Raw genomic sequence first — 25,550 nt, 5'->3', positions numbered from 1 at the left:
GATTACTGGGTCAAATGGTATTTCTATTTCTAGATCCTTGAGGAATCGCCACACTGTATTCTACAATGGTTGGACTAGTTTACACTGCCACCAACAGTGTAAAAGCGTTCCTATTTCTCCACATTCTCTCCAGCATCTGTTGTTGCCTGACATTTTAATGATCTGCCATTCTAACTGGCGTGAGATAGTATCTCATTGTGGTTTTGATTTGCATTCCTCTAATAACTGTGATAATGAGCTTTTTTTCATAGGTTTGTTAGCCACATAAATGTCTTCTTTTGAGAAGTGTCTGTTCATATCCTTTGCCCACTTTTTGATGTGGTTGTTTTCTTGTAAATTTTTTAAGGTCTTTGTAGATTCTGGATGTTAGCCCTTTGTCAGATGGATAGATGGCAAAAATGTTCTCCGATTCTGTAGGTTGCTGCTCACTCTGATAACAGTTTCTTTTCCTGCACAGAAGCTCTTTAGTTTAATTAGATCCCATTTGTCAATTTTGGCTTTTGTTGCCATTGCTTTTGGTGTTGTAGTCATGATGTCTTTGCCCATGCCTATGTCCTGAATAGTATTGCCTAGGTTTTCTTCTAGGGTTTTTGTGGTTTTAAGTCTTACATTTAAGTCTTTAATCCATCGTAAGTTAATTTTTGTATAAGATGTAAGGAAGGGGTACAGTTTCAGCTTTCTGCATATGGCTAGCCAGTTTTCCCAATGTCATTTGTTAAATAGGGAATCCTTTCTCCATTGCTTGTTTTTGTCAGGTTTGTCAAAGATCGGATGGTTGTAGATGGTGGCATTATTTCTAAGGCCTCTGTTCTGTTCCATTGATCTATATCTCTGTTTTGGTACCAGTGCCATGTTGTTTTGGTTACTGTAGTCTTGTATAGTTTGAAGTCAGGTAGCGTGATGCCTCCAGCTTTGTTCTTTTTGTTTAGAATTGTCTTGACTATATGGGCTATTTTTTGGTTCCATATGAAATTTAAAGTAGTTTTTTTTCTAATTCTCTGAAGAAAGTCAATGGTAACTTGATGAGGATAGCATTGAATCTATAAATTACTTGGGGCAGTATTGCCATTTTCATGATATTGATTCTTCCTATCCCTGATCATGGAATTTTTTCCATTTGTTTGTGTCCTCTTATTTCCTTGAGTAGTGGTTTGTAGTGCTCCTTGAAGAGGTCTTTCACATCGCTTGTGAGTTGTATTCCTAGGTATTTTATTCTCTTTGTAGCAATTGTGAATGGGAGTTCACTCATGATTTGGCTCTCTGATTGTCTATTATTGGTGTATAGGAATGCTTGTGATTTTTGCACATTGATTTTATATCCTGAGACTTTGCTGAATTTGCTTATCAGCTTTAAAAGATTTGGGGCTGAGATGATGGGATTTTCTAAATATACAATCATGTCATCTGCAAACAGAGACAATGTGACTTCCTCTCTTCCTGTTTGAATACACTTTATTTCTTTCTCTTACCTGATTGCCCTGGCCAGAACTTCCAATACTATGTTAAATAGGAATGGTGAGAAAGGGCATCCTTGTCTTGTGCCAGTTTTCAAAGGGAGTGCTTCCAGCTTTTGCCCATTCAGTATGATATTGTCTGTGGGTTTGACATAAATAGCTCTTACTATTTTGAGATACGTTACATCAATACCTAGTTTATTGAAAGTTTTTTTTTAGCATGAATGCGGTGTTGAATTTTATCGAAGGCCTTTTCTGCTTCTATTGAGATAATCATGTGGATTTTGTCATTGGTTCTGTTTATGTGATGGATTACCTTTATTGACTCGAGTATGTTGAACCAGCTCTGCATCCCAGGGATGAAACCAACTTGATTGTGGTGGGTAAGCTTTTTGATGTGCTGCTGAATTTGGTTTGCCGGTATTTTACTGAGGATTTTCTCACTGATGTTTATCAGGGATATTGGCCTGAAATTTTCTTTTCTGTGTGTGTCTCTGCCAGGTTTTGGTATCAGGATGATGCTGGCCTCATAAAATGAGTTAGAGAGGAGTCCCTCTTTTTCTATTGTTTGGAATAGTTTCAGAAGGAACAGCACCAGCTTCTCTTTGTGCCTCTGGTAGAATTCGGCTGTGAATCCATCTGGTCCTGGGGTGTTTGTTTGTTTGTTTGTTTTTGGTTGGTAGGCTATTAATTACTGCCTCAACTTCAGAACTTGTTTCAATTAAGCTGTTCTAAAATCCAAACTCAAATATAAAAACTGATCAAATAGAAAAGCCAAAATCAAACACATTAACGTAGCCTAAGAAGTAGGCAGGATGACAGTGTGTTCAACACTTTATCACCAGAGGTGCCATTTCACACATGACTCTTACAATTTGAAAAGACTGATTAAAGAACAAAAAAACATTTTTGAAAAATTAAAAATAACCGCCAATAGAATATATGTCTTCCAAACATTAGAAAAGATCAAAAGTATATAAAATATAGCCCAAAGAGGAAGGATAGGGAAAGTTCAGTCAACAGGTACAAAGTTGCACTACAAGGTGTAAGTCCTGGTGTTTTATTGCATAGTACGGTGACTGTGGTTAATAATAATGTATTGTATATTTCAAATAGCTATGCAAGAGGATGCTGAATGTTCTCACCACAAAGAAAGGATCAATGTTTGAGGTGAAAGATTTGTTAATTACCCTGATTTGATCATTATACAATATACACATGCATTGAAATATGAGATTGTACCCCATAAATATGTACAATTATTTGTCAATTAAAAATAAAACTAAACTTAAAATAAAATATAATCTATATACCAAAAAAGAAAACATAAAGGAAAGAGCAACACAGCATTTTTAAAGTAGAAAACACTGATACACCAGAAATAAGAGCAAATATAATAATTATATTAATCTCCTCTATTAAAAATTTTGAAACTATAAACTTAGGTCAAAAAAACAAAATAGTGTACCTAAAACAAAGTAAAATAAACATATAAGGGCAAAAGCCTAATTTCTTGGTCTGATGAAAAGTATAAACATTTTGAACGAAGAATTTCATTTAAATGGTTATTCAACTTCATGTTTATTGCAACAGAAAGGTGACCATGACATATTTGTAAGTGGAAAAAAAATGTAGACTACACAACAGCATGCATAGAATGATCCCACGGCAAATTGTGAATGTGTGTGTTCATGTGCACACACACACACAACAGAATGAATAAAAGGGATTCACTAAACCATCACAAGTAGATTTGGGGAGATTTTAATGCTTTGGTCTGGTTGAGTTTTTAACAATGAGAATATAATATGTTTGTACACACAGATACACACACAAGATACTGTAAATTTGTGGAAAGGCAGTGGTAAATACCATTTAGTGGTACTTACCCAATAATTTTATATTGGAAAACAATAAAATCGATAGTGAATATATAATTCTCATAAATTCCATGAAACAAGTTACAATGTACCAAAATATATTTAAATCAAAAACTGAAATATGAGAAGAAATTTACAAGAACATATTATATTAGGATAACTCTTTTTTTATTATACTTTAAGTTCTGGGGTACATGTATAGAACATGCAGGTTTGTTACATAGGTATACATATGCCATGGTGGTTTGCTGCATCCATCACCCTGTCAGTGACATTAGGTATTTCTCCTAATGCTATCCCTCCCCTAGTCCTCCCAACCCTCAGCAGGCCTTGGTGTGTGATGTTCCCCTTCCTGTGTCCATGTGTTCTCATTGTTGAACACCCACTTATGAGTGAGAACATGTGGTGTTTGGTTTTCTGTTCTTGTGTCCGTTTGCTGAGGATGATGGTTTCCAGCTTTATCCATGTCCCTGCAAAAGACATGAACTCATCCTTTTTTATGGCTGCATAGTATTCTATGGTGTATATGTGCCACATTGTCTTTATCCAGTCTATCATTGATGGGCATTTGGGTTGGTTCCAAGTCTTTGCTATTGTGAACAGTTAGAATGGCAATCATTAAAAAATCAGGAGACACCAGATGCTGGAGAGTATGTGGAGAAATAGGAACGCTTTCACACTGTTGGTGGAAGTGTAAATTAGTTCAATCATTATGGAAGACAGAGTGGCAATTACTCAAGGATCTAGAAATAGAATAACTCTTTAATAAACATATCATCTTCATCAGGTCAAACAGCCAAAAAATAGAGAAGGAGCTAAATAATTGTGTTAATATAATTACTAATCTAGATAATCAGTCTTGATTATATCATTACAATATAATTAGATTAATAAACACATTGGCAATATATATGAAAAGAGAATACCTACCCTATTTTTTAGTGCCCATGAAACATGTACAAAAATTGATTTAAAATTAGACCACATAGAAAGTTGCAGTTATGCTCTTGACTACAACCCTATCAAAAAGCCTAAGGATTTTCTAATGAAAACTGGCACATTATGGCCAGGCATGGCAGTTAAAACCTCTGATTCCAGCACTTTGGGAGGCCAAGGCAGGCGGATCATGAGGTCAGGAGTTTAAGACTAGACTGACCAACATGGTGAAAACCCATCTATACTAAAAATACAAAATTAGGCCAGCATGGTGGCGCATGCCTGTAGTCCCAGATACTCAGGAGGCTGAGGCAAGAGAATCACTTGAACCTGGGAGGTAGAGGTTGCAGTGAGCCAAGATAGCACCACTGCACTCCAGCCTGGGCGATGGAGAGAGATCCTATCTCAAAAAAAAAAAGAAGTTCATATGAAGGCTTTTGATTTCTTTTGAAGCAGAATTCACCAAGCATTGTTTTGTGAAAAGGAAAAAAAGAAAACTGTCACATTTAAAGTTAATCAAGAATTAAAATGAACAAAAAAAAACTGGGCAAAGTCATTGCTTTGGGAAGTCCAGGCAGGAGGATTGCTTAAGGCCAGAACTCGAGAGCAGCCTGAGCTACACAGCAAGACTGTTTCCACAAAAATTTAAAAATTATCAGAGTGTGGTGGTACACACTGGTAGTCCTAGCTACTTGAAAGCCTGAGGCAAGAGGATTACTAGAGGCAAGATGTTTGAGGCTACCATGAGCTATGATCATGCCACTGCAATTCAGACTGGGCAACAGAGTGAGACTTTATCTCTAAAAAAAATTTAAAATAAAAAGGAAATTGCAAAAGCAGACCCAAATATGCATGTGTGTATAACATTAGTAATTATTAATATTTTAAATCAGTGCAGAAAAGAGTGGTTAAATTGAGGGAAGAAACAAAATTAAATCTCTATCTTATTACAAAATAAATTTTAGATGAAGGATTTAAATATAAAAATAAAACTATAAAGTACTATAAGAAAATATTGATGCATATTTTTTAAATCTCTTCAATGTAGTTTTTCTAAACATGAATCATAAATGAATAAAACTGATTGGCTTAAGAATTTAACATCTCAACATAAACAATGTTAAAAGGCATATTTGCAAACTGTGAAAATTATTTGCAACAAATATCACGAAGGCTGAATAGCCTTAATTTTAATTTTTTATTTTAATATGTAAAAGGTCATATAAATGAAAGGAAGTCAGGCCAGATGTGGTGGCTCACACCTGTAATCCCAGCACTTTGAGAGGCTGAGGCAGGGGGATCACTTGAGCCCAGGAGTTCAGTGCTGCAGTGAGCCAAGATGATGCCACTACTCTCTGGGCAACAGAGTGAGACCTTGACTATAAAAAATACAAAGTTAAACTAAAGGAAACACCCCAATAGGAAAACTAGTGAAAGGCAGCAATGTGCTATTTATAAAAGAAATAAGTTGCATGTAGAGCACAAGTCTCTTTAAAGAAATATAGATGGTCCATTAACACATGAACAAAACAGTTTCAGTCTCACAAACAGTCAAATAACAACAGTTACATCCCATTTTTTACTTATCAAGTTAAAACTCTTTTTTTTTTGAGACTGAGTTTCGCTCTTGTTACCCAAGCTGGAGTGCAATGGTGTGATCTCAGCTCATCAAAACCTCCACCTCCTGGGTTCAAGCAATTCTCCTGCCTCAGCCTCCTGAGTAGCTGGGACTACAGGCACGTGCCACCATGCCCAGCTAATTTTTGTATTTTTAGTAGAGACGGGGTTTCACCTTGTTGACCAGGATGGTCTCGATCTCTTGACCTTGTGATCCACTCGCCTCGGCCTCCCAAAGTGCTGGGATTACAGGCATGAGCCACCACGCCTGGCCAAGTTATAACTCTTTAAAGGTTAAAATTCAGTGTTCATAACATCAACACAAAAACTCACACTTCACATGGGGAATTGTAAACTGGTAAGGCATTGGAGGGTGGGAGTGGTTTGCAATGTACATTTCAAATGCATCAAATATATTCAATTATTTCTACTCAACAACTCCTAAGGCAAAAAGGTTTTATAAAGATGTAGAGACAATGATAGTTACTGTAATGTTATTTGTGGCAGCAAGAAAGCAGAAAGAACTTAAACACCCAACAATAGAGGATCAGCTAAATAAATCATGACACCTTAAAGAAATGTGAAGAAGAATATTGATATGAAAAGGCATTAATTAGACATTGTTAGACGGGGAAAAAATAAACTACAATACAGTAATGGTCTCATATTTTAAAAAATAATAATAATGTACATATATACATTCATTAAGCAAAAACTTTTGTTCAGGAAGATATTCGCCAAATATTAATAGCGGTTCTCTCTACACATTGATATGACAGGTAGGATTTTTGTGTTCTCTTTGCCAATCTCTATTTTATAAATTTTTCCACAATCATATTTAACTTGCATAATAATTGTTAGAATAGTAACAATGGTAGTAATAGCATGCTGAAATTAAGCTTTTTCTCTTTTTGAAGAGCATTGGCATGCTAGTTCTTTTTCTCCTTAGCATGAAAGCAAGTACCATGAATCCACATTAAAAGAAAGATGTAGCTTGCCATCACCCTGAGGGACACTTTCAGTGGGATGATTACAGCTGCTATGACAACAAGGGGAGGATGTGATGTCACATAATGATCCAGTGACTTCGACGTTCCTGTCCCAATGCAGAGCGCTTGCTGCCAGCTGGAAATCCAGCAGAGACCTCATTAAGGGCATCTGTTCGGTAATTACTACAAGTTTCCCTTCATCACGTATCCAACTTTGAAAACAGCCCTACCGCAGAACTCCAATTCCTGATTCACAGAGGGCTTTAATCTTCCATTTCTGTAGCACTCAGACTGACTGCCACCAGAGAACCAGCGTCAAGTTTTGGCACAGTCGGTAAACACTACCTTGATCAACAAGGACCAGGAGGGAAGACGCATCCAGAGGACGTTTATTGACGCCAACACAGACTAGAGCCTCAAGGTGTTTAACTAAGGTATCTTATTTTGCATCCCCCTAGAACATTTAAATATTATAATTTCCATTACAGAAAATCTAATACGCCTCTAACCCATAGAAAAGAAGGGCAAATAGGAGCGACTGCACAGCAAGCTGGAGAATCAGTTGCAAAATGTGCATAATAAATTCTTCTACAATGAATATGAAATCCCCAAGACCCTATTCACATGGTACTAGCACCAGTGCTCTGCACAGAATAGGGGCAAACTGCTATGGTGGAAGGAGACAGACAGAACTAGTTTCAGGTCCCAGTTCTATTACTTAACCTCTTAAGCCTCTGTTTCCTCACCTCTAAACTGAGAATAATAATGAGTCAAAAGAGTTGGAAAATTAAGCATAAAACTCGAAGCCTAGTACCTAGTATTCCAAAAGAAGTTAGTTCCCCTTGAAAAGTTTCACGGAAAACTAGACAGGTATGTCAATGAATTGCTTGCTTCCTTATTAAGTCTTGACTAATGCAAGGAGTCTCCTAACTGCCCTCTCTCTCGACACACCTACTGCTATTATCATGCTCACATATCACACTGTTCTTATACGTGCTGTTTTGTCTGTCTAGAATGTTCCCAAAATTTCTCCCCTGCCCATCCCATCCCCAGCCTCATCCAGCTCAGTGATTCCTAAACAAGGTGCACAGCAGAATCACTTAGCTTTCTAAAAATGCACATGCCAGGCTGGGCACAGTGGCTCACACCTGTAATCTCAGCACTTTGGAAGGCCACGGTGAGTGGATCATCTGAGGTCAGTTCAAGACCAACCTGGCCAACATGGTGAAAGCTCATCTCTACAAAAAAACAAAAATTAGCCAGGCATGATGGTAGGTACCTGTAATTCCAGCTACTTGGGAGGCTGAGGTGAGAGAATAGCTTGAACCCGGGAGGCGAAGATTACAGTGAGCCAAGATCGCACCACTGCACTCCAGCCTAAGCAACAGTGTGACTCCATCTCAAAAATAATAATAAATTAAAATGCATATGCCAGGTCCAACCCACAATTACGGGATTAGAATCTTTGGAGCATGGAGCCCAGAAATCCTTTACAAACTCTCCATTTGGTTCTTATGCAGCCAGCCCTGTTGCTGCAGTGTTTGAGAACCACTGACATGGCTCATTCCTACTTTTTAAAACTCCATTCAAGAACTCTCATACATAGCCAGTGGAATCATAAAACGGTGCAGACACTTTGGAAAAGTTTGGCAGTTCCCTAAAGGTTATAAAATCATTTACCATACAATCCAACAATTCCACTCCTAACAATCTACCCAAGAGACTGAAAACATATGTCCACACAAAGACATGTATGTAAATATTTATAACAGCATTATTCATAATAACCAAAAACTGGAAACAACCTGTATTCAACAATTAGTGAATGGATAAACAAATGTATATGTTCATATAATGGAATATTATTCAAAATAAAACAGAATGAAGTACTTACACATGGTGATGATTGCACAACTGTAAATTCACTAAAACTTGTTGAATTGTACCCTTAAAATGGGTAAATTTTATGATATGTAGATTACACCTCAATAAAGCTGAAGGAAAGGAAAAGAAAAGGAGAAAAGGAAGAGGAAGGAAGAACAGTGAAAGGAAGGAAGGGTAAAGAAGAAAGGAGGAGGGAGGGAGGGAGAGAATTAAGGGAGGGAAGTGTTACTGGGGAGAGGGGTGGGGAGGGGTGGGGAGGGGAGGGGAGGGGAGGGGAGAGGGGGAGGGGGCGATAAAACAAGAGTGGGAAAAACTGAGTCCAAGCCTTTGCCAACCCCTCCCGCTGTGTTATCGTCATCCTTTATAAATCCCCCAAACGGCACTTGGCCTCAGCATGTTACTTGTCAGTATCAGCCTCCCCACAAGCCCACATGCTTTTCAAGGATGAGAAAATTCTTTAATATCTCCCTATACTTGCAGGAAGATCAATAGGCCCTCAACTAATGTTTGTAAGAGAACGTAGGAAGGAATGAGTGGCTGATGGAGCTTTCTGCTGAAACACACTGTAAGGAACATTCTACCTCTAAGAACTTAATACCTAGTTTCCCTCTTATAAAGTCATAAACCCTCTCATTGGGATGCTAAAAGGAGATGATAGATGTCCCAAAAGTGCTTTGGATTTTTACCCAAGGCATGTCCCACAGGTGTAAGAAGGGCACTTCCTCTGACATCTCCCATGCAAAGTCAGGCTCCCACATCACCACTGTAGCATCAGATTCAAACCCAGATCTCTCCACTTCGCTGGATAAGTATCTTAGTTTCCTCATTCAAAAATGAGAAATTAAATGAGCTACTGCTTACAAAGCCCTTAGCACAGCATCTGGCATATAGCAAATGCTCAAATACAAAGAAAGTAGAAGTATACATGGTGTGTGGGAAGAAGCACACACGGTGTGTGGACGGTGTGTTTGTATATAAAATATGTGTGCATATAATTGGTGAGACACCTCTGCCAAAATAGGTCATGCCATGAAATACTCAGAAAAGTTCCACTTGCTTCATAGGGCATTCAGGATTAGGGAAGCTGATACAAACGCAAAAGAAAGCCTAGGCACTAAATTATAGAGAGGAAGAGATCTGACTAATTTAAAATTTCCATATATACAATTAAGTTTTAAAAGCAGGTACTAGAACAACATGTATGATCCCATTTAAATAGAACTAAAATAGACTATTACATGAACCAAGCATAGGATATTAACAGAGGTCATCTCTGGATAATGAGGTTTTCTTTCCTGAGTTCTGAAAATGAATATGGATCATTTTTATAGGCAAATAAGACTAATAGTGCTATCTTCATTTTGTTAAAAAATGAAATAAGTAATTAGGAAAACTAAGACAGCCTCCAGCCCCCAAGGACCACCTACTGCTCTGGCAGCCTAAAAGTTTGTCTGGTTTGTTCGGAAGAGAGAATTAATACCCAGAAGGATACAGGAAGGCCCAGATAGAAAGGAAGAATGCAGGCCGCACAGAAATGGCTAGTTATCATTAATACACAATAGCAAGAAAATTCAGCAAACTCTCATTAACTGATGCTCCACAGCATAGCCAGAGTGTGTGTTTTATAAACACAAATCTGATCTTGTCCCTCTCCTTAAAATGGCCAACTACCTTCTACTGCTGTAGGGGAAAAGACCAAAATCCTCCAGTGGGCCTATAAGGCCTCACATAGTGAGAGCTCTGCTCACCTTCCAGCAACTTCTTAATACTTTCACAGCCCTCAATAGCCCAGCTCCTCCCTCCAGCCACAGAGCCTCTGCACAGGCTGCCTGATCCACCTGGAGGCTTTCCCATCTCCTCCCCCACACTCTTCACCAGGGAAACCCATCACAACCCCAGACAAATTAGATACCCCTGCCAGGCATGACCGCAGCACCCTGGCCTTGCCATCAGAGGACAGAGCATAGTTATACCAATGTCTGTGGGCCCCACTTGGCTGTCAGCACCATGACATTGGGCTGGCTTGTTTGCTCACATAGTATTCCTAGTGCCTAACACAATAGCTGCCATAAAGAATGCACTCCATAAAGACAGGCCAAGTGAATGGTTACAGCTGTGCACAGGCAGGGCAGGCAGGGCACTGCAAGGTATGAGTCCAGAGAAAAGCGAAAGCCAGGTCATGGAAGGCCCATGGGCCCTACCTGGGAAGGCGGGCTTGATCCTGCACGCAATGGGAATCTCCCTGCTGGGTTTTAAATGGAAGGGCAGCAGGATCAAAAAGCCTACAGACTTTGAATACTAATTTCATGAGGTAAGGGAGGGAATCTGCTCAGGGAAAGGAATCTACAATGGTTCCCAGATTTCTAGTTCAGAAGCCCAAGCTTTCAAACATGTAGGAACTAGCCGGGCGCAGTCACTCACACCTGTAATCCCAACACTTTGGGAGACCCAGGCAGACGGATAACTTGAGGTTAGGGGTTTGAGGCCAGCCTGGCCAACAGGCTGAAACCCCATATCCCAGCTACTTGGGAGGCTGAGGCAGGAGAATCACTTGAACCCAGGAGGCAGAGGTTGCAGTGAGCTGAGATTGTGCCACTGCACTCCAGCATGGGCAACAGAGTGAGACTCCATCTTAAAAAAAAAAAAAAAAAAAGTAGAAACTGGATTGGAGTTATGGTTCTGAAACAAGTCACTCCAACTTTTTGGAGTACCAGTTTCTCTATCTGTACAATGGAGCTGCTCATAGCTCTCTTTCAGGGAAACTGGTAGAATCAAATGAGCTGATGTTTGGGAAAGTCTTCTACCAACAGTAAAGCCTCTCATTGTCATCAGCAACATGGGGGCAACAGCTTGAATAATTACCCCCCAAAACAGCCTCCTTGAAATAATCACTAAGACCAGGCTTACAGTCTTACACAACTGGACTAAATTCTGCATCTTTTAAACATTTTTCATTGTCTTAAACAGTTGGCCTCACAGATGACCCAGATGAGAAAGGAAGAAAACGCCTCCTGTTGGAAAATTGGGTTTCCGTGGGGCCCAGCAGACGGTTGGAATCTAGTCTGGCTCAAGTCCTACTGGTTCCCTCTTTAAGAGATGATGGATTCCCCTCCAGTATTAACTAACTTGACAAAATTTGAAAAGTGAAAGTAACTTCCAACTATTAAAGATGAGTCACTAGATACAGTGGACCTTTCTGAGAAACTGTAAATTAACGACTTTAAAAAAGAAACCCATTCAGTTTCCCACTCACTGCTTAAATCCCATTGTGTTAATATGTGATTCCTGGGCCCAAAGTCAGAGAAAAACAATGCCAGCTTTCTCCTGGGGCCTCTCAGAGAGATGAAACTTCCAAAGGGCTGGAGGATTCCCATACTTGTGATTACTCGGCAAACATCTAAGCCCGCAGAAATACCTCCAGGTTTGGCATGAACTAGGAAAAAGAAAAGGGAAGGGGAAGGAATCAATATTTTTATAAGCACCTGCAATTGTCATTACTGGGCTAGAACTTTACATATGTTACATCATATGTAAATATTATTATTCCTACTTCACAAGATTAAGAAACAAGATTCGGAAAGGTTAAAAAAAAGTGGTCAGAGGCCAAGCACGGTGGCTCATGCATGTAATCCCAAGACTTCGGGAGGCCAAAGCAGAAGGATCACTTGAGCCCATGAGTTGAAGACCAGCCTGAGCAACATAGCAAGACCCCATGTCTAAAATAATAAATTCGCTGTGTATGGTGCTGCAAACCTGTAGTCCCAGCTACTTGGAAGGCTGACATATGAGGATCACTTGAGCCCAGGAGGTCAAGGCTGTAGTAAACTGTAATTGTACCCCTGTACTCCAGCCTGAGTGACAAAGCAAGACACTCTCTAAAAACTAAATAAATAAGTGATCAGATATTTCATAAATGGTGAACATGACAACTTAGCAATTCACATTCTGGTTTGTCCAAAAATAAAGAAGGAATATTCTCTCCACCATATATACTACAAAAATTTTACTGAAATAATCTCTAAGAGCCAGTATGTCTGAGAAATGAAATATGTAATTCAGCAGGTCCAATACAGCAAAACCAAAAAAAAAGAGAAAGAGAGAGAGAAAGAGAGGAAGGAATGAAGGAAGGAAGGGAGGGAGGGAGGGAACGAATGAACCAGGAAGGAGCCCTATAGTTGAACTGCATTGAAACCATCACTTATTACTTTGACCTTGAACAAGTCACTTCTCATCTGTCTAATTTCAACTTGTGAAAACTGAATTAGACTATCTCTAATGCTGGTAGTTACTAGTCCATACAAGTCCAGAAGGGATTTCTTCTGCTGTTCTCCAAGCCCATGGAATCATTCCTGAGCCACTCTATGAAGTTACCAAGAAGAAAGGAAGCACAGCCATTTGGGGAAGCAAAGAGAAAGTCAGCAAATCAATTCCTGCAATATGGTTTATTCTCAAACTCTGGCAGCAACACATGTGACCTAATACTCAAGGACAGAGTCTTGAGTGCTTTGCACCTTTGTCCAGGAGATACTGCCCTCCACCAAGTAAAAACTAACTTTTAGCAATACTGCCTCCAAGCCTGCCCAGGGTCCCCTGGGGAAGGCCTGATTCTCAGGCCAAGGTCCCAACACACTCCAGTGCCTGTCTGCCAGCAGCAAAGGAAGTGCCAACCAGCTTACCCCAAAGCAGCTGGCACCAATTACCCCAACCCAGCTGAAAGCACCCAGCTTGGCTGAGACAGGCATTCCAGATCCCTAGCCTGGTCGGAAATCCTACCCTAAAACAAAGACAGCCTTGCAACCATGCCAGGATGCTACATAAGTGGCTGGTAGAGGGTTGGTGGAAGCAGCCAGAGGCAGGCGGGTGAGCACCATCCAGGGAAGCAGCTGTGGGTCTGGGAGTCTTGCCCACACCCTGATTTCAGAGTCTCTCCACCATCACAGCCAACAGCTACCAATTAACTAGCACCCAGAGTGCACTGGGTTCCTACATTCCTCATCCTCTTGAACCCTCCCAACAATGCAACAAAGAAAGAATTGCCATCCCCATTTATTAATGAAGGCCTCAAGGCTCACAGAGGTGAATGATCGCTCCCACAGCCATAGGGACAGGAAGTGCCAGAACTGGGTCTAGAGCCCAGGCCTCTGAATCACTTGCCTTTCCACCTGGCATCCTGGCCTAGGAGAGCTAACATCCTAACAAGAGCCTGGCAGCTAGGGACTCGCTTTGCAAAATCAGTTCAAGTGATACACTAAATCCTGAAGATGGTTAACCAGCCGAAGAAATGGGGACACCTGGAGCCATCAAGAACAACCATAAAGCATCAAGAGATCATAACCCAAAGCCACAAAAGTGAAGCACTTGAAGAATGCCAATTTTGAACAACAGAAAGCAGAAGACAAAGCCATCCTTAAAGTTTGTCAAACAACAGTATATATGGCGACTGGGTCCAGGACTCAGAGTTGGATATTATTATTTTTCAAGTTAATTATATTATGAAAATATCATATAATGGATATAAACTATAAATATATAATAATGAAAACATTTATATAGAACTTACTTTGTACCAAGTGCTGTTCTCAGTGCTTGATGTATGTTAACTCATTCGATCCTCTAACAACCTAGGAGGTAGGTAATATAATTATCTACTTTTAACAGATGAGTATTTGAAATACAGAGAGGTTAAGTAACTTGTCCAAAATTACACAGTTAATAAACTGTGAAGCCAAAATTCAACCAAGGCAGTCAAACTCCAGAATCCACAATCTTAACCTCTGCACAGACTGCCACTCAAGTCCAACAAGCATTTATCAAGCAGGCTCCATGCTAGATGCTTCCACATCTATTATTAGTCTATTATTCATTCTTACGTTTATTCTTCATAACAAATCTAGTAGCATGAATTGAATTCATAAAGGTTACATATCACATCAGAATGAAGCTAACCCTGCAGGCACTCAGAAACACTTAGAGATCTCCAGCTAGTCCCCATTTCCCGCTGGAATTTGATAGTCAGCATATAGGTGAAACAGCTGGAAGGCCCAGGAAGCAACACATGGACTTGCCTTTGGTCCTTTCTTGAGTTTAGCTCAATGGTTATTAAACTTCACTGTAAGTAAGAAAACTGTACAATGCTATATACACAAAGCCTAGTATACTTACTTCATGAATAATTTCACCTATGAACTCTTAACTAGCGCTGCACACAATTTGCCTCCTCTTGCTCTGAACTCTGCAAAGCATCCATCACTGCAAATCCCCTGTGCACCTCCCTTGGCCATTGCCCCGCACCTCACCTCCTCTGGGAAGGCCAGGGTCAGGACTCAAAGCTCACCTCTTCTAGGAGGGGCAGGAATCGCAGACGTTTCCTTACTTAACCAGTTTGTTTACAGATGGAGAAACCGAGGCCCACGTTAAGTGACTTATCCAGGATCAAAGAGCAAGTTAGTTAAGGGGCTAACCCCATCTCCTAATTCTGAGTCCAGTATGTGTTTTCTACTACTCTGTGCTTTTCTCACCCATGGTTCCCCACCCTTCCACAGCATCTAGTTCAGTGTTATGTTCAGCAAATATTTATTAACCTACCAATAATCATAGTTGACAATTTTGAATGCCTTGACTGCCAGGCCCTGTACTAGAAGCTAGAGTTCCATTATGACTTTCATGGGCCCTAGAAACTTTTGCTTTTGTGGGTCCCTTCCCCCACAAAAAATAATCTTTAAAAATTTTAAATATATTTTAGGATTGCATTGAAATGAAGAATATAATAATGTTAAATTTTCTTAACTTTTTTATTATTTGTTGAGGTAAGAACACTTAACATGAAATCTACCCGCTTATCAAATTTTTAAGTGTAGGATGTACTACAGATCTTTAGGGCTTGACAGAAACTTTATGAAGATATTTTTTTCAATCTAAAAGTCTATTTTGTCCTTTGATTTTAAAAGAAATTAAAATGTTTTCAGAATCCTAAAAATACTGCAGTCAGAGCACTATGCTTACTGTGCCCAGTGGATAAATCAGCCCTACTAAGTGTTCTAATTGCACTATCTGATTAGATTTCCCACCTAGTGTGGTAAATACCATTTATTATGTCCATTTTACAGCTTAGGAGTCTTAAAGTTAGCCATGAAATGCCACCTCTCTTAGATCACAATGGGCTCTGGATCTGAACCACAAGTGTCTAACTCCAGAGACTGTTACATTCTGGACTCTACTCAGTGCAATTTACCCATCCTGGTCCCTTCCTCCTGCTGTGTTCTAGGCTGATCTCAAAACCAAGCTCAGGATTTCCATTCCTTCATTGCGATTCTCCCCACCACTCCAGACTTCCCCATGGCCCCAGGTGGACCCTCTCCAGGTCTGTGGAGGCTGAATAGACATGCCAGGCACATTGTGTGGCTCCAGAAGGTGCATCAGCCTATGGGAGGGCAGCAGGGTGCCCAATGCCCACTTGACTCTTACTCTCATCTGGTGTCAGGGGCCAGCACAGTTGTACAGGACATCCTGGCTGCCCACCCACAGAGTGCAGCCACAAACCCTCGGGATCACACCACTGATGCTTGCTTACTCACTCCCAGCTAGCGCCAGCTCTACTCACGGTATGATTTTAGGCAAAGGGAAGGGACATTGAACAGACACCCACAGTGTGACAGCCAGGTACTGTGCATGGCACTCCACTCCCCTGGCCATGGTTTACCCACAAGGAAGGTGTTACTACCTCCATTTATTCAGAGAAGAAAACGGAGGCTGAGAGACGCTAAATGGCTCACCTGATGGGCATGATCAATCAATGTGTGACTCCAAAGCCCAGGGTTTCCCACAGCAAATGCAACTTTTCAGCTGGCCCCCAACAGTGTGCACTCTAACTGTTTGCTGACAATGACAACTCCATTGTGAGAGCTCCTCAGGCTAAAGACAGGCGGCTCTTGGTAGAAGTGCAAATGCTATGAAGAGGCATACACTGGTTTTAACCAGCATTAACTCTCCCTAATAGCAAGAAGCATCTGGAGGGCATTTTAGAGTTAAAAAGGAGTAGCTTCGTGCATACCTTCACTCGATCCTCACCACAGTGCTATAACTAAGGATCTTACTCCCCATTTTACATGTGACAAAACTGAGGCTCAGAGATCATGTGATTTGCCCATGTTGCAGAATGGAAGAGTATGACCAGCAGAGCAGAGGCCACAAGCCTCCATTTGCAGACTCCTCTTCCCACTCTTCCCTGCTGCACCTGACTCTGGCTTTGAGATATGAGTGATGGAGGGAATTAGGTCCATGGGCACTGGGAGGTGGCCATAGAATATTTTACCTGGGATCTTTATTGGGTTCTTTGCTCCCCACCATCATTCCCAACCAGGTGTAAAAGGTCCAAAGTTCTTGCTTCCACCCAGACAGACAGACAAGCAGGCAGATGGAAAGCAGACAAGACACTCAGCTGAGAGAGCACAGAGACCAGTCTGAGCTAAGAAAGTCCTCAGCCATATGCCCCAGGGGAGGCCAGGGGCCTTTCTGCCTGGGCTGGAGAATGGACCACACCCCCAGCGCATGCAGCCAAGTCGCCCAGGCCTCGGCCACCCACAGAGCCCTGCCTACCCGGATCCCCTCTAAGAGGAACATCCACCAGTAAACCTTCTCCCTTCAGCTTCACCTCTGTACCCTGCTGTCCAAGGGTACCCCCACTCCCAGCCTCTCAAGCCTCCAATTGCTGTCAGGGGCTTCTTGTTTTTCCTCCTCTGGGACAACCCAAGGAGAGAAACACAGGGCAGAAGAGCCAGTGGCCGTTGCTACAGGAAACACATCTCTGTTAGCAACACCTCTTCAGTACAGGCCTAGAATTTTCCACAACACCAATAGGTTCATTTTTGAAGGAAGCAGCCTCTTTGACATTCACTCCGCCAACTTCACATCCCTCTGAGCCTCTGGTTTCACCCACTTCCTTCTGACACCTGCAGGTCATCACCTAGGGAAGGAGGGATATGATGGGCCCTCCCTCAGCCCCATTTTCTCATCTGTAAAATGAAGGGGGAGAAGCATGAAAAGGGAGCGAGTGGGGCCCACTCAGGGGATTTAAAAAAAAATGTGCTTTTGTTTTTGGCAGACATACATCACTTTGAGGGGGAGGTGTTTGTTTGTATTTCAGGCAGCCTTCTGGAGAAAGCAGGAATCTGTGAATGACTTAATACAAACCCAAATAGACATCCAAACTCCAGAAGGAAAGTTCTTCTGAAATACAAGGTACTGCACCTACGCACCAGAATCATTCACTTCATATGCAAATGCTCCTTCACAAGTACTACCTCACCAGAGTCAATTTACACTTGCACTTCTACATACGGCCTTCGATTAATGCTCATCAAGATAATCACTTGCTGCAATCATAATAAGTTCAGTGGTTTCCCAGCGCTTCTGGATGTGGCACGTGTTCAGTCTCATAGTCTTGTTTCCAAAACCTCTTGACCACATACACATTTCATGACCTGAGAAAATTATATAAAGAGGATGCAAAATCATTTGCCCTGGGACAGGGAAGCATGGGACTGAGGGAACCCGGTGAGAGGCAGATTAACTAAGCTTGTTTCTTCTACCTGATCTTCCTCCAGGGAGCAGCAACTCTGTACCACCTGCACCAATGGTCCCATCTCTTTCTGGTTTTGCTCTAGCCTAGGCTGGTTAAGCAGAACTGACAAACTCCCAGATCTCTCTGCTGCAGGATGATGGATTCATCCCAAGGCTCCAACAGAAATAAAGTCCACTGTGGCAGGCAGCATGATGTGTGGGACAAACCCCGGGCTGAGGGGTCAGGGCAGATGTGGTTTAAACCTAATTCTGCCACCTCCCAGCTGTATGTCTTCTGGCAAATTACTTCCTCTGGAGTCTTGGGAGTTTCTTCTCCTAAAACAGGGGTCATAACAGCTACCTTTGAGAGCTGTTGAAATGTTGCTGGTGGGAGTAGAAGCTGGTAAATCTTGTCAGAAGGCAGTTGAGCAATACATTTTAAAGTTCCTAAAAATGTTCATACTCTCGGACTAAGCAATTAAGCTTCTAAAAGGTTATCTTTAAAAAGTACTCATGGATGGCTGGGCGCAGTGGCTCACACCTATAATCCCAGCACTTTGGGAGGCCAAGGCAAGCGGATCACAAGGTCAGGAGTTCGAGACCAGCCTGACCAACATGGTAAATCCCATCTCCACTAAAAATACAAAAATTAGCTGGGCATGGTGGTGTGTACCTGCAATCCCAGCTATTCAGGAGGCTGAGGAGGAGAACTGCTTGAACCTGGGAGGCAGAGATTGTGGTGAGCTGAGATTGCACCAATGAGTTCCAGCCTGGGCAAATTTTTATTTATTTATTTATTTATTTATTTATTTATTTATTTTTTGAGACAGTCATGCTCTGTCTCAAATAAATAAATTTTTTAAATAAAAGGACTCATGGATATACCCAAAGATTTCATTTTTTAATCACTGTTTATTATGGTGAAAATTAAAAGTAACCTAAATAGCCAACAATAGGAAGTTGATTTTTTAAATACTTTATATATAGCATGAGACAAAATAATAAGGTTTTTTTTAAGTAACTCATTTTTCAAACATTATGATTTCATTTTGTAAAAAAAATGCACATGTTGGAAGTATATAGAAGAAATATTAATATTTAGCATTGGATGATAAAATGACAGTTGATTTTCTTTCTTCCTTTTTTATTATTGTATTTTCTTCTAAACTTGCCTAAAATTTCTTAAAGGTCTCTCTAGCACTCACTAATTTCTACTTTTAAAAATGGTTATGTATGAACATATCACATCACTCCAAGAATACAAATTCCTTGAACACAGATTCTAAGTCTGATTTACCTTCATAAACTCCCCATGATATTAGCTTAGTGCCTTGAATAATCACAATTACTATTTATTGAATGTTTGCCATGTGGCAGGCATTGTGCTAAGTTGTTTCTGTTAATATAGAAAATTGAATAAATGTTTGTGGAAAGGGGGAGAGAAGAATAATAATTAGAAAGAAGTGAATGAATACATTCTCGACAATCTTAAATAAGCTGGCAGCTATCTCACCTGGAAGCGATCAGCTCATTCTTAGGGTCTCTTCTGACACCAGACCATACCAATCTACTAGACCATCTCTTCTAACAGAGAGGGAAAATATCAGGTGGAGGAGGACCTCAGTATGATCCTGGATTTTAGAAAGCCACACTTCGGAGGATAAGATCTCATGAGAACAACCAGGTATAACTTTTGAGAATTTTCTTACCAGAGTCAAGAAAACCAATTTAACATGACAATGACCTATTAATGAAACACTTTTGATTTTGGCAACCTTTAATTCATTTCTACAAACACTCCCTTAGCACCTACCAACACCATTCGAGAGGGAAAGATAAATAAGCAGTCTCATCCTTACAAAATTTTTAATGCAATGAGGACTAACAACAGGTGCCTAAATCACTGATTCAAGGCAGGGTGTGAGCTCCAACAGAGAACGCTGGGACTGGAGAGGGTGCCGAGGGAGAAATTCTTTCTGATGGGGAAGGAGAGTGGAGGAAGTGGAAAGTGAGAGCCGGGATCTGAAGCACAGACAAGATTTCTCAATGCTGAGTTGGGAGAATGGCATTCCTGCCTGAGGGAACAGCCTGGGCAAAGGCTCAGAGGAGTGGGATTTGGTGCGTTTGGAGAAGGGCAAGTGTTCACTCCATGCCCCAGAAACCTTGAGCTAATTCATTAAGAACAAAAGTGGCCCTGAGATGAGCTCCTTTTCTTGGTCTCTTCTTGCCCCTGGTATTTTTCTCGATATACATCCAAGCAGACACAGCCCACAAAAAGCAAAATAATCTACCCCCTCGTTTTCAAAGGCTTTGGAATTCCGTTCAGATTAAGGCCACAGTAACTTGAGTATTTCCAAAAGTAGGAATCCGGGCGGCTTCTGCCTCTGTCCTGCTGTTCTCCAAAGACTGACATCCAAAGAGCAGGCCTCCAGGACTCTACCTGGGACTTGGGTTCTACTCACCTCCAAGGACGATGTGGAGGCAATCCCTGACAAGTTGTTTCAAAACAGTCACAACATGGGACGGAAGGTAGAAGTATCAAGAACCCAGCTCTTCAAATGCTAGACCTCCAGGGGGTCAACCCTGTGGTCCTGCTGCTCCCTGAGGGACCCCCCAACTCCCGCCTCGTCCCCCTCTTGGTGAAGGGCTTGAGGGAGAAAGAAAGCAGGAGCCACTGGGAATCCCAAGGGCAGGAGAGGGAAACCCCACCTGCAGCTCAGAGACACCACCGTTTTTTCTCACTTTCGGTAGCACGACATACGATCACCCCTCCCTGCGTCCTCTCTGAGACTGAATTGGCCTCTTTTTCTGCTTTATATTTTCTGAATCTCTGTGTTTTCTCTCTCTTCATGTGTCCCTTTTCCTTTGTTTCAACTTTTAGAGAAACTATTGTTCAATCTCCCTCTCTCTCCCTCCCTCTCTCCCTCTGATTCTCCCGGTCTCTGCTTCTCTCCGCGTCTTCTCTCTGGTTTCTGCCACTGTCTCCACATCCCTGTCTCTCCAATAGTCTGTCTCGGCGTCCGTCTCTGTATCTCTGGGGTCTAGGTGTTTCTATCAGTGTCTCCGTGTCTGATGTTCCTGCCGCTCTGTCTGCCTATCATGTCCACATGTTCCTGTCGCTGTCTCCCTCTCTCTGCATTCCTATTTCATCTCTCCATCGCGGCGTCTCCAGCCCTGTTCTACCCACTCCTTTCCCCCGGCCTGCGTTATTAAAATCGCAGCCAGGAAACTGAGCAGTTCGGGGAGGTGTGATGCTGAAAACCAGCTTCCCCGCGACGCCGGGTGGGTGCCCGCGAGGGGTGCGGCGGGGACAGCCCAGGGCGCGGCTTCTGTCCCGACCCAGTACAGACCCCGTCGCCGCTCCCGGGGGCTCCCGCCTGGCCAGCACCCTCCGGCCCCAGCCCGACCCCTGAGCTCCCCCTGCCCGCTTAGAAAGGAACTCTGGCCGCCACCCGAGAGGGTGTTAGCCCGAGCCAGGAGACGGAGAGGGGTGGAAAGTTCTCACCGATGGTGAAGCTGTAGCCATCGATGCTGAAAGTGGCGCTCCGGCATTTTTTGAAGCCCTCCTTCCTGTTGCTGGAGTCCGTCATGGCTCGGCCGGCCGGACAGGGGCCTCGCTGCGCGGCCAGCGGTGTCCGGGGTCCCCCCGCGGCGGAGCGCGCAGCCTCGGGCTCGGCGGCGAATCCTCCCCCGGCCGCGCCGCGCTATCACTCTCAGCCCCGCGGCGCGCTGGAGACAGGCGCGGGGACCCTACGTCAACCGCTAAAGCCCTAGGCGCTCGGCGGAGGCGGGAGCCCTCGCGGCTGCCCCATCTCCAAGCCGAGTTCCTGAAGCGGCGGGAGGAGTGTCAGGAAGGGAGGACGCGCGCCCGAGCGCGTGGACGGGGCAGGGGAGTGGGCGCCGAGATCCCCGCCTGGCCACGCTTCTCTCCTCCAACCGCGGAGCCCGCGCGCCCTAGGCACGTCTGTTTTCCGCTTCAGCTTCTCCTTGCCTCTCTGGACGCTGGGGGGATTTGGGGACACAAGGGAATGGCTGAATTGGCGTCGTGCGTCTTCTGGATATGTTTTCTCTAGCAGACCAGGGAGCTTCCAGAAAGCACATCAACAGATGGAAACGCAAACCCCTTAGCCATCAAATGTTACCAAAGTTTACTCCAAACAAGGAAGTCGGGAAAAATCGCATGCCCACTTCCAGCCACTGTCCCCAGCACTGGCCTGGAGCCCATTGCCCCTGCCAGGAAGGTTAACTATCAAAGTCACCGGAGGCCCTAAGATGTGAAATGTACAATCGAATTAGAACTCGCCCCTTAGCATCCATTCCAAATAGCTTGTCCTGTCCTTTCAAATTTGGGTTTGCCGAATGTGATAGACTCCTGGAATTTGCTGATGTGGAAGATATCTTACCAATCCCATAACTGATGCTGTTATTACAGGAGAGGAAACTGAGACTGGGTGGGACTTGAGGAAAGTGCTACACAAGGAAGCGGAGGACTTTGGAGGCAGAAGTTTCTCTTTAGGACGATGCCAAGTTAGTCATTGGCCTTTCCAGTGCCTGAAATGACCGAGTCAGGCAAGGCTTATACTGGGAAAATTATTCCCACCGATCAGCAAGCAGTTATGGAGGATTGACACTTGCAGTCCTGTCAGGGACTGCAGATGCCCAAGGGTAAAGAGGCCAGCGTTGAGTCCCACAGAGGAGTCTACAGTATCATAATGTAGAATGGGGGTTCTGTATAAGAATCTACCAGGTATATTCCTAATTGATTCTAGTTGACTTTAGAGGGTAATGGCTCCACATATCTTCAGAATCTAATGAAGATTAGAAACCTTTTCCCCCCCAAAAAAGCACACACATACACGTGTACAGTATTCTACATACAACTTCAGGGGGGCCTATAAAACCCCCAAGCCTATTGGAACCCAGTTTAATGTGTGTCTCAGGAATCTTTTTCGATTCACCATATATTTTTAAATAAATGGAATTATGTCAGTATAGTTGACATTTCAATTATAAATGCTCTCAGGGAAGACCTAGAACCACATTCACGTGGGTAGTCAGGTTAGATTGGTAGCAACATTAATTAATCATAAAGTCAACCAACAGTGTCATGAACCTCATGTCACATAGAATGGCATATTTCAGCATGCAGTCAGGGGTGCTTCAAAAGCATCATGTAATCCCTGAGACTGTAACACCCATGCCTGGAACCTGTTACAACACGGAGGCATGAAAAGAGCTCTCTGCTCACAGATACACCTGGGTCTGAAAGCTGGCTCCACCACTCACCAGATACATGGCCTTGACCTCCCTGAGTCTTACTTTCCTCCTCTGACAATGACGATTAAGTAGGAGTAAGTGTATAAAACCTAGGCATGCAGTATGCATCCACTTATTGCAATCACTAGCTCATTCCCAGATTTTATTAAGTAGACTCCACAGAAAATTCTTCTCTGTGACAACAACATATTTTAGTTATTGTTGCCACCATTAATTTTATAGGTGAAGATAATTTTTATATGTAACATATTACATATATCACATGTAATATAATGTGGATTTGGTGTTTTTTGTTGTTGTTTCATTGGTTGGTAATTTTTGAGACAGGGTCTCGCTCTGCTGCCCAGGCTAGAGTGCAGTGATGTGATCATGGCTCACTGTGGCCAACCTCCTGGGCTCAAGTGATCCTCCCACCTCAGCCTCCCAAGTCATGGGGTCTATAGATACACACCACCACACCCAACTGCTTTAAAAAAAAAAAGTAGTAAAGGCAAGGTCTCACTATGTTGCCTAGGCTTGTCTCGAACACCTGAACTCAAGTCATCCTCCGCCTTGGTCTCCCAAGACATTGGGATTACAGGGATGAGACACATGCCTGACCTTAATATTATGTATTTTTAATATACTTTTAATATAGTAACCACCAAAGGTTTCTTATAGTTCCCCTTTCCTGTATCTCTCCCATCTTCCCAAGCTTTTAAGAGAAGCACATGTCTTTTTGTGCCAAAATAAGTCCTCAGCTGAGAAACCCGAAAGCCCTGAGTCTCCTGTAGTAAATTATCAAAAAAGAAAGAAAAGAAAGAAAGAAAAAAAGGTCTGTTGCAATGGAAATTTTCCCTTGCATAAGTGAGTGAAATTAAAACTTGGTATTTAATCACTCTCAACAGAAAAGCTTCTTGAAATATAACCTATAAAAATAATAACAATGTGATCATTTATCTGTCCCCTAAAGCCTGGTAAAAATAACTTGCCTGAATAATTAGAACTGTTTTTAAACTGCTTCTCCCCAGAATCATTATCTCTCTCCCTGGTTTTAGAGATTGTACACCTACAGAACCACTAAAATGCACTGCTTCAAGTGCAAACGCTTAAAGAAGCCTTTCAGACTTTGGGTTCTCACACCAAGCCAAGTGAAGTTGAATGCTAACGTTACCTTACATAAGAAAGAATGAGTTCAGACTGAGAGCAAAAGAAGCACTGCTTTTGTTTGCTCTTTCAGAAATGCTCACTCAAGAAAGCCTGGAAGTAAGGAAACTAAACCAAGACAGACAAGCAGATGTGTCAATCATCTGCTCTGGTAGTTGAAGCAGGATTTGTCAAATTAATGTCTGCAGCCGAAATCTGGCCCATCACCTGTTTTTGTGGCATCTGCAAGCTAAAAATAGCTTGTATATTGTGACGTTATTGAAAAAAATCAACAGAAGAATAATATTCTGTGACACATTTAAACTACATGAAATTTGAATTTTAGTATCCATAAGTAAAGTTTCATTGGAACATAGCTATGCTCATTTCTTTCCATATTATCTATGGCTGTTTTCACGCTACAAAGGCATTGTTGAGTAGCTGTGCCGGGGACCATATGGCCTGCATACCCAAAAATATTTACTATCTGGCCCTTTACATAAAATGCTTATTGACTCCTAAAATTATAGTAAGTACACTTTACATCTGCCAGGGTTTGGGTAACTTCTAGTTTTATTATATTTACTTTAAAATTTGAGTGTAAAAGGAATTGATCTTTTTTTAACTACTGGAATGGATTCTAACATGGAGGAACTAAGAGTGCATTCTAACAAAGAAGGGACAGAAGGAGGGAAGAAAGCCCCTAATAATTGTTTGATCTAGTCATTAGCCAAGACTAATTAGGTTAAAATTAATTTCTTCCGAGAAGTAATGTATTACCCTGTCTTCACTGCAAGAAAGTAGAGGAGGAGCTGAACTCAATATCTAGA

At 42.1% G+C, this 25,550-nt stretch overlaps 1 protein-coding gene across 13 annotated transcripts in view; it reads right to left on the bottom strand.

The window, feature by feature from the left end:
• PDE1C (phosphodiesterase 1C) overlaps positions 1 to 21,908 on the bottom strand; it is a 613,256-nt gene extending 591,348 nt beyond the window's left edge. For all 13 annotated transcript variants that reach the window (XM_064380482.1, XM_064380481.1, XM_064380483.1 and 10 more), the window contains exon 1: positions 21,824 to 21,908. In XM_064380482.1, the coding sequence (XP_064236552.1) occupies positions 21,824 to 21,908 (85 nt within the window). The remainder of the gene's footprint in view (positions 1 to 21,823) is intronic.
• Positions 21,909 to 25,550: the final 3,642 nt, after the last annotated feature.

Source organism: Aotus nancymaae, unplaced genomic scaffold (assembly GCF_030222135.1).
Source record: "Aotus nancymaae isolate 86718 unplaced genomic scaffold, 86718_ANA_hifiasm-v0.15.2.pri h1tg000025l, whole genome shotgun sequence".
Taxonomy (NCBI): Eukaryota; Metazoa; Chordata; class Mammalia; order Primates; family Aotidae; genus Aotus; species Aotus nancymaae.
This window is presented reverse-complemented; position numbering and strand designations above follow the sequence as displayed.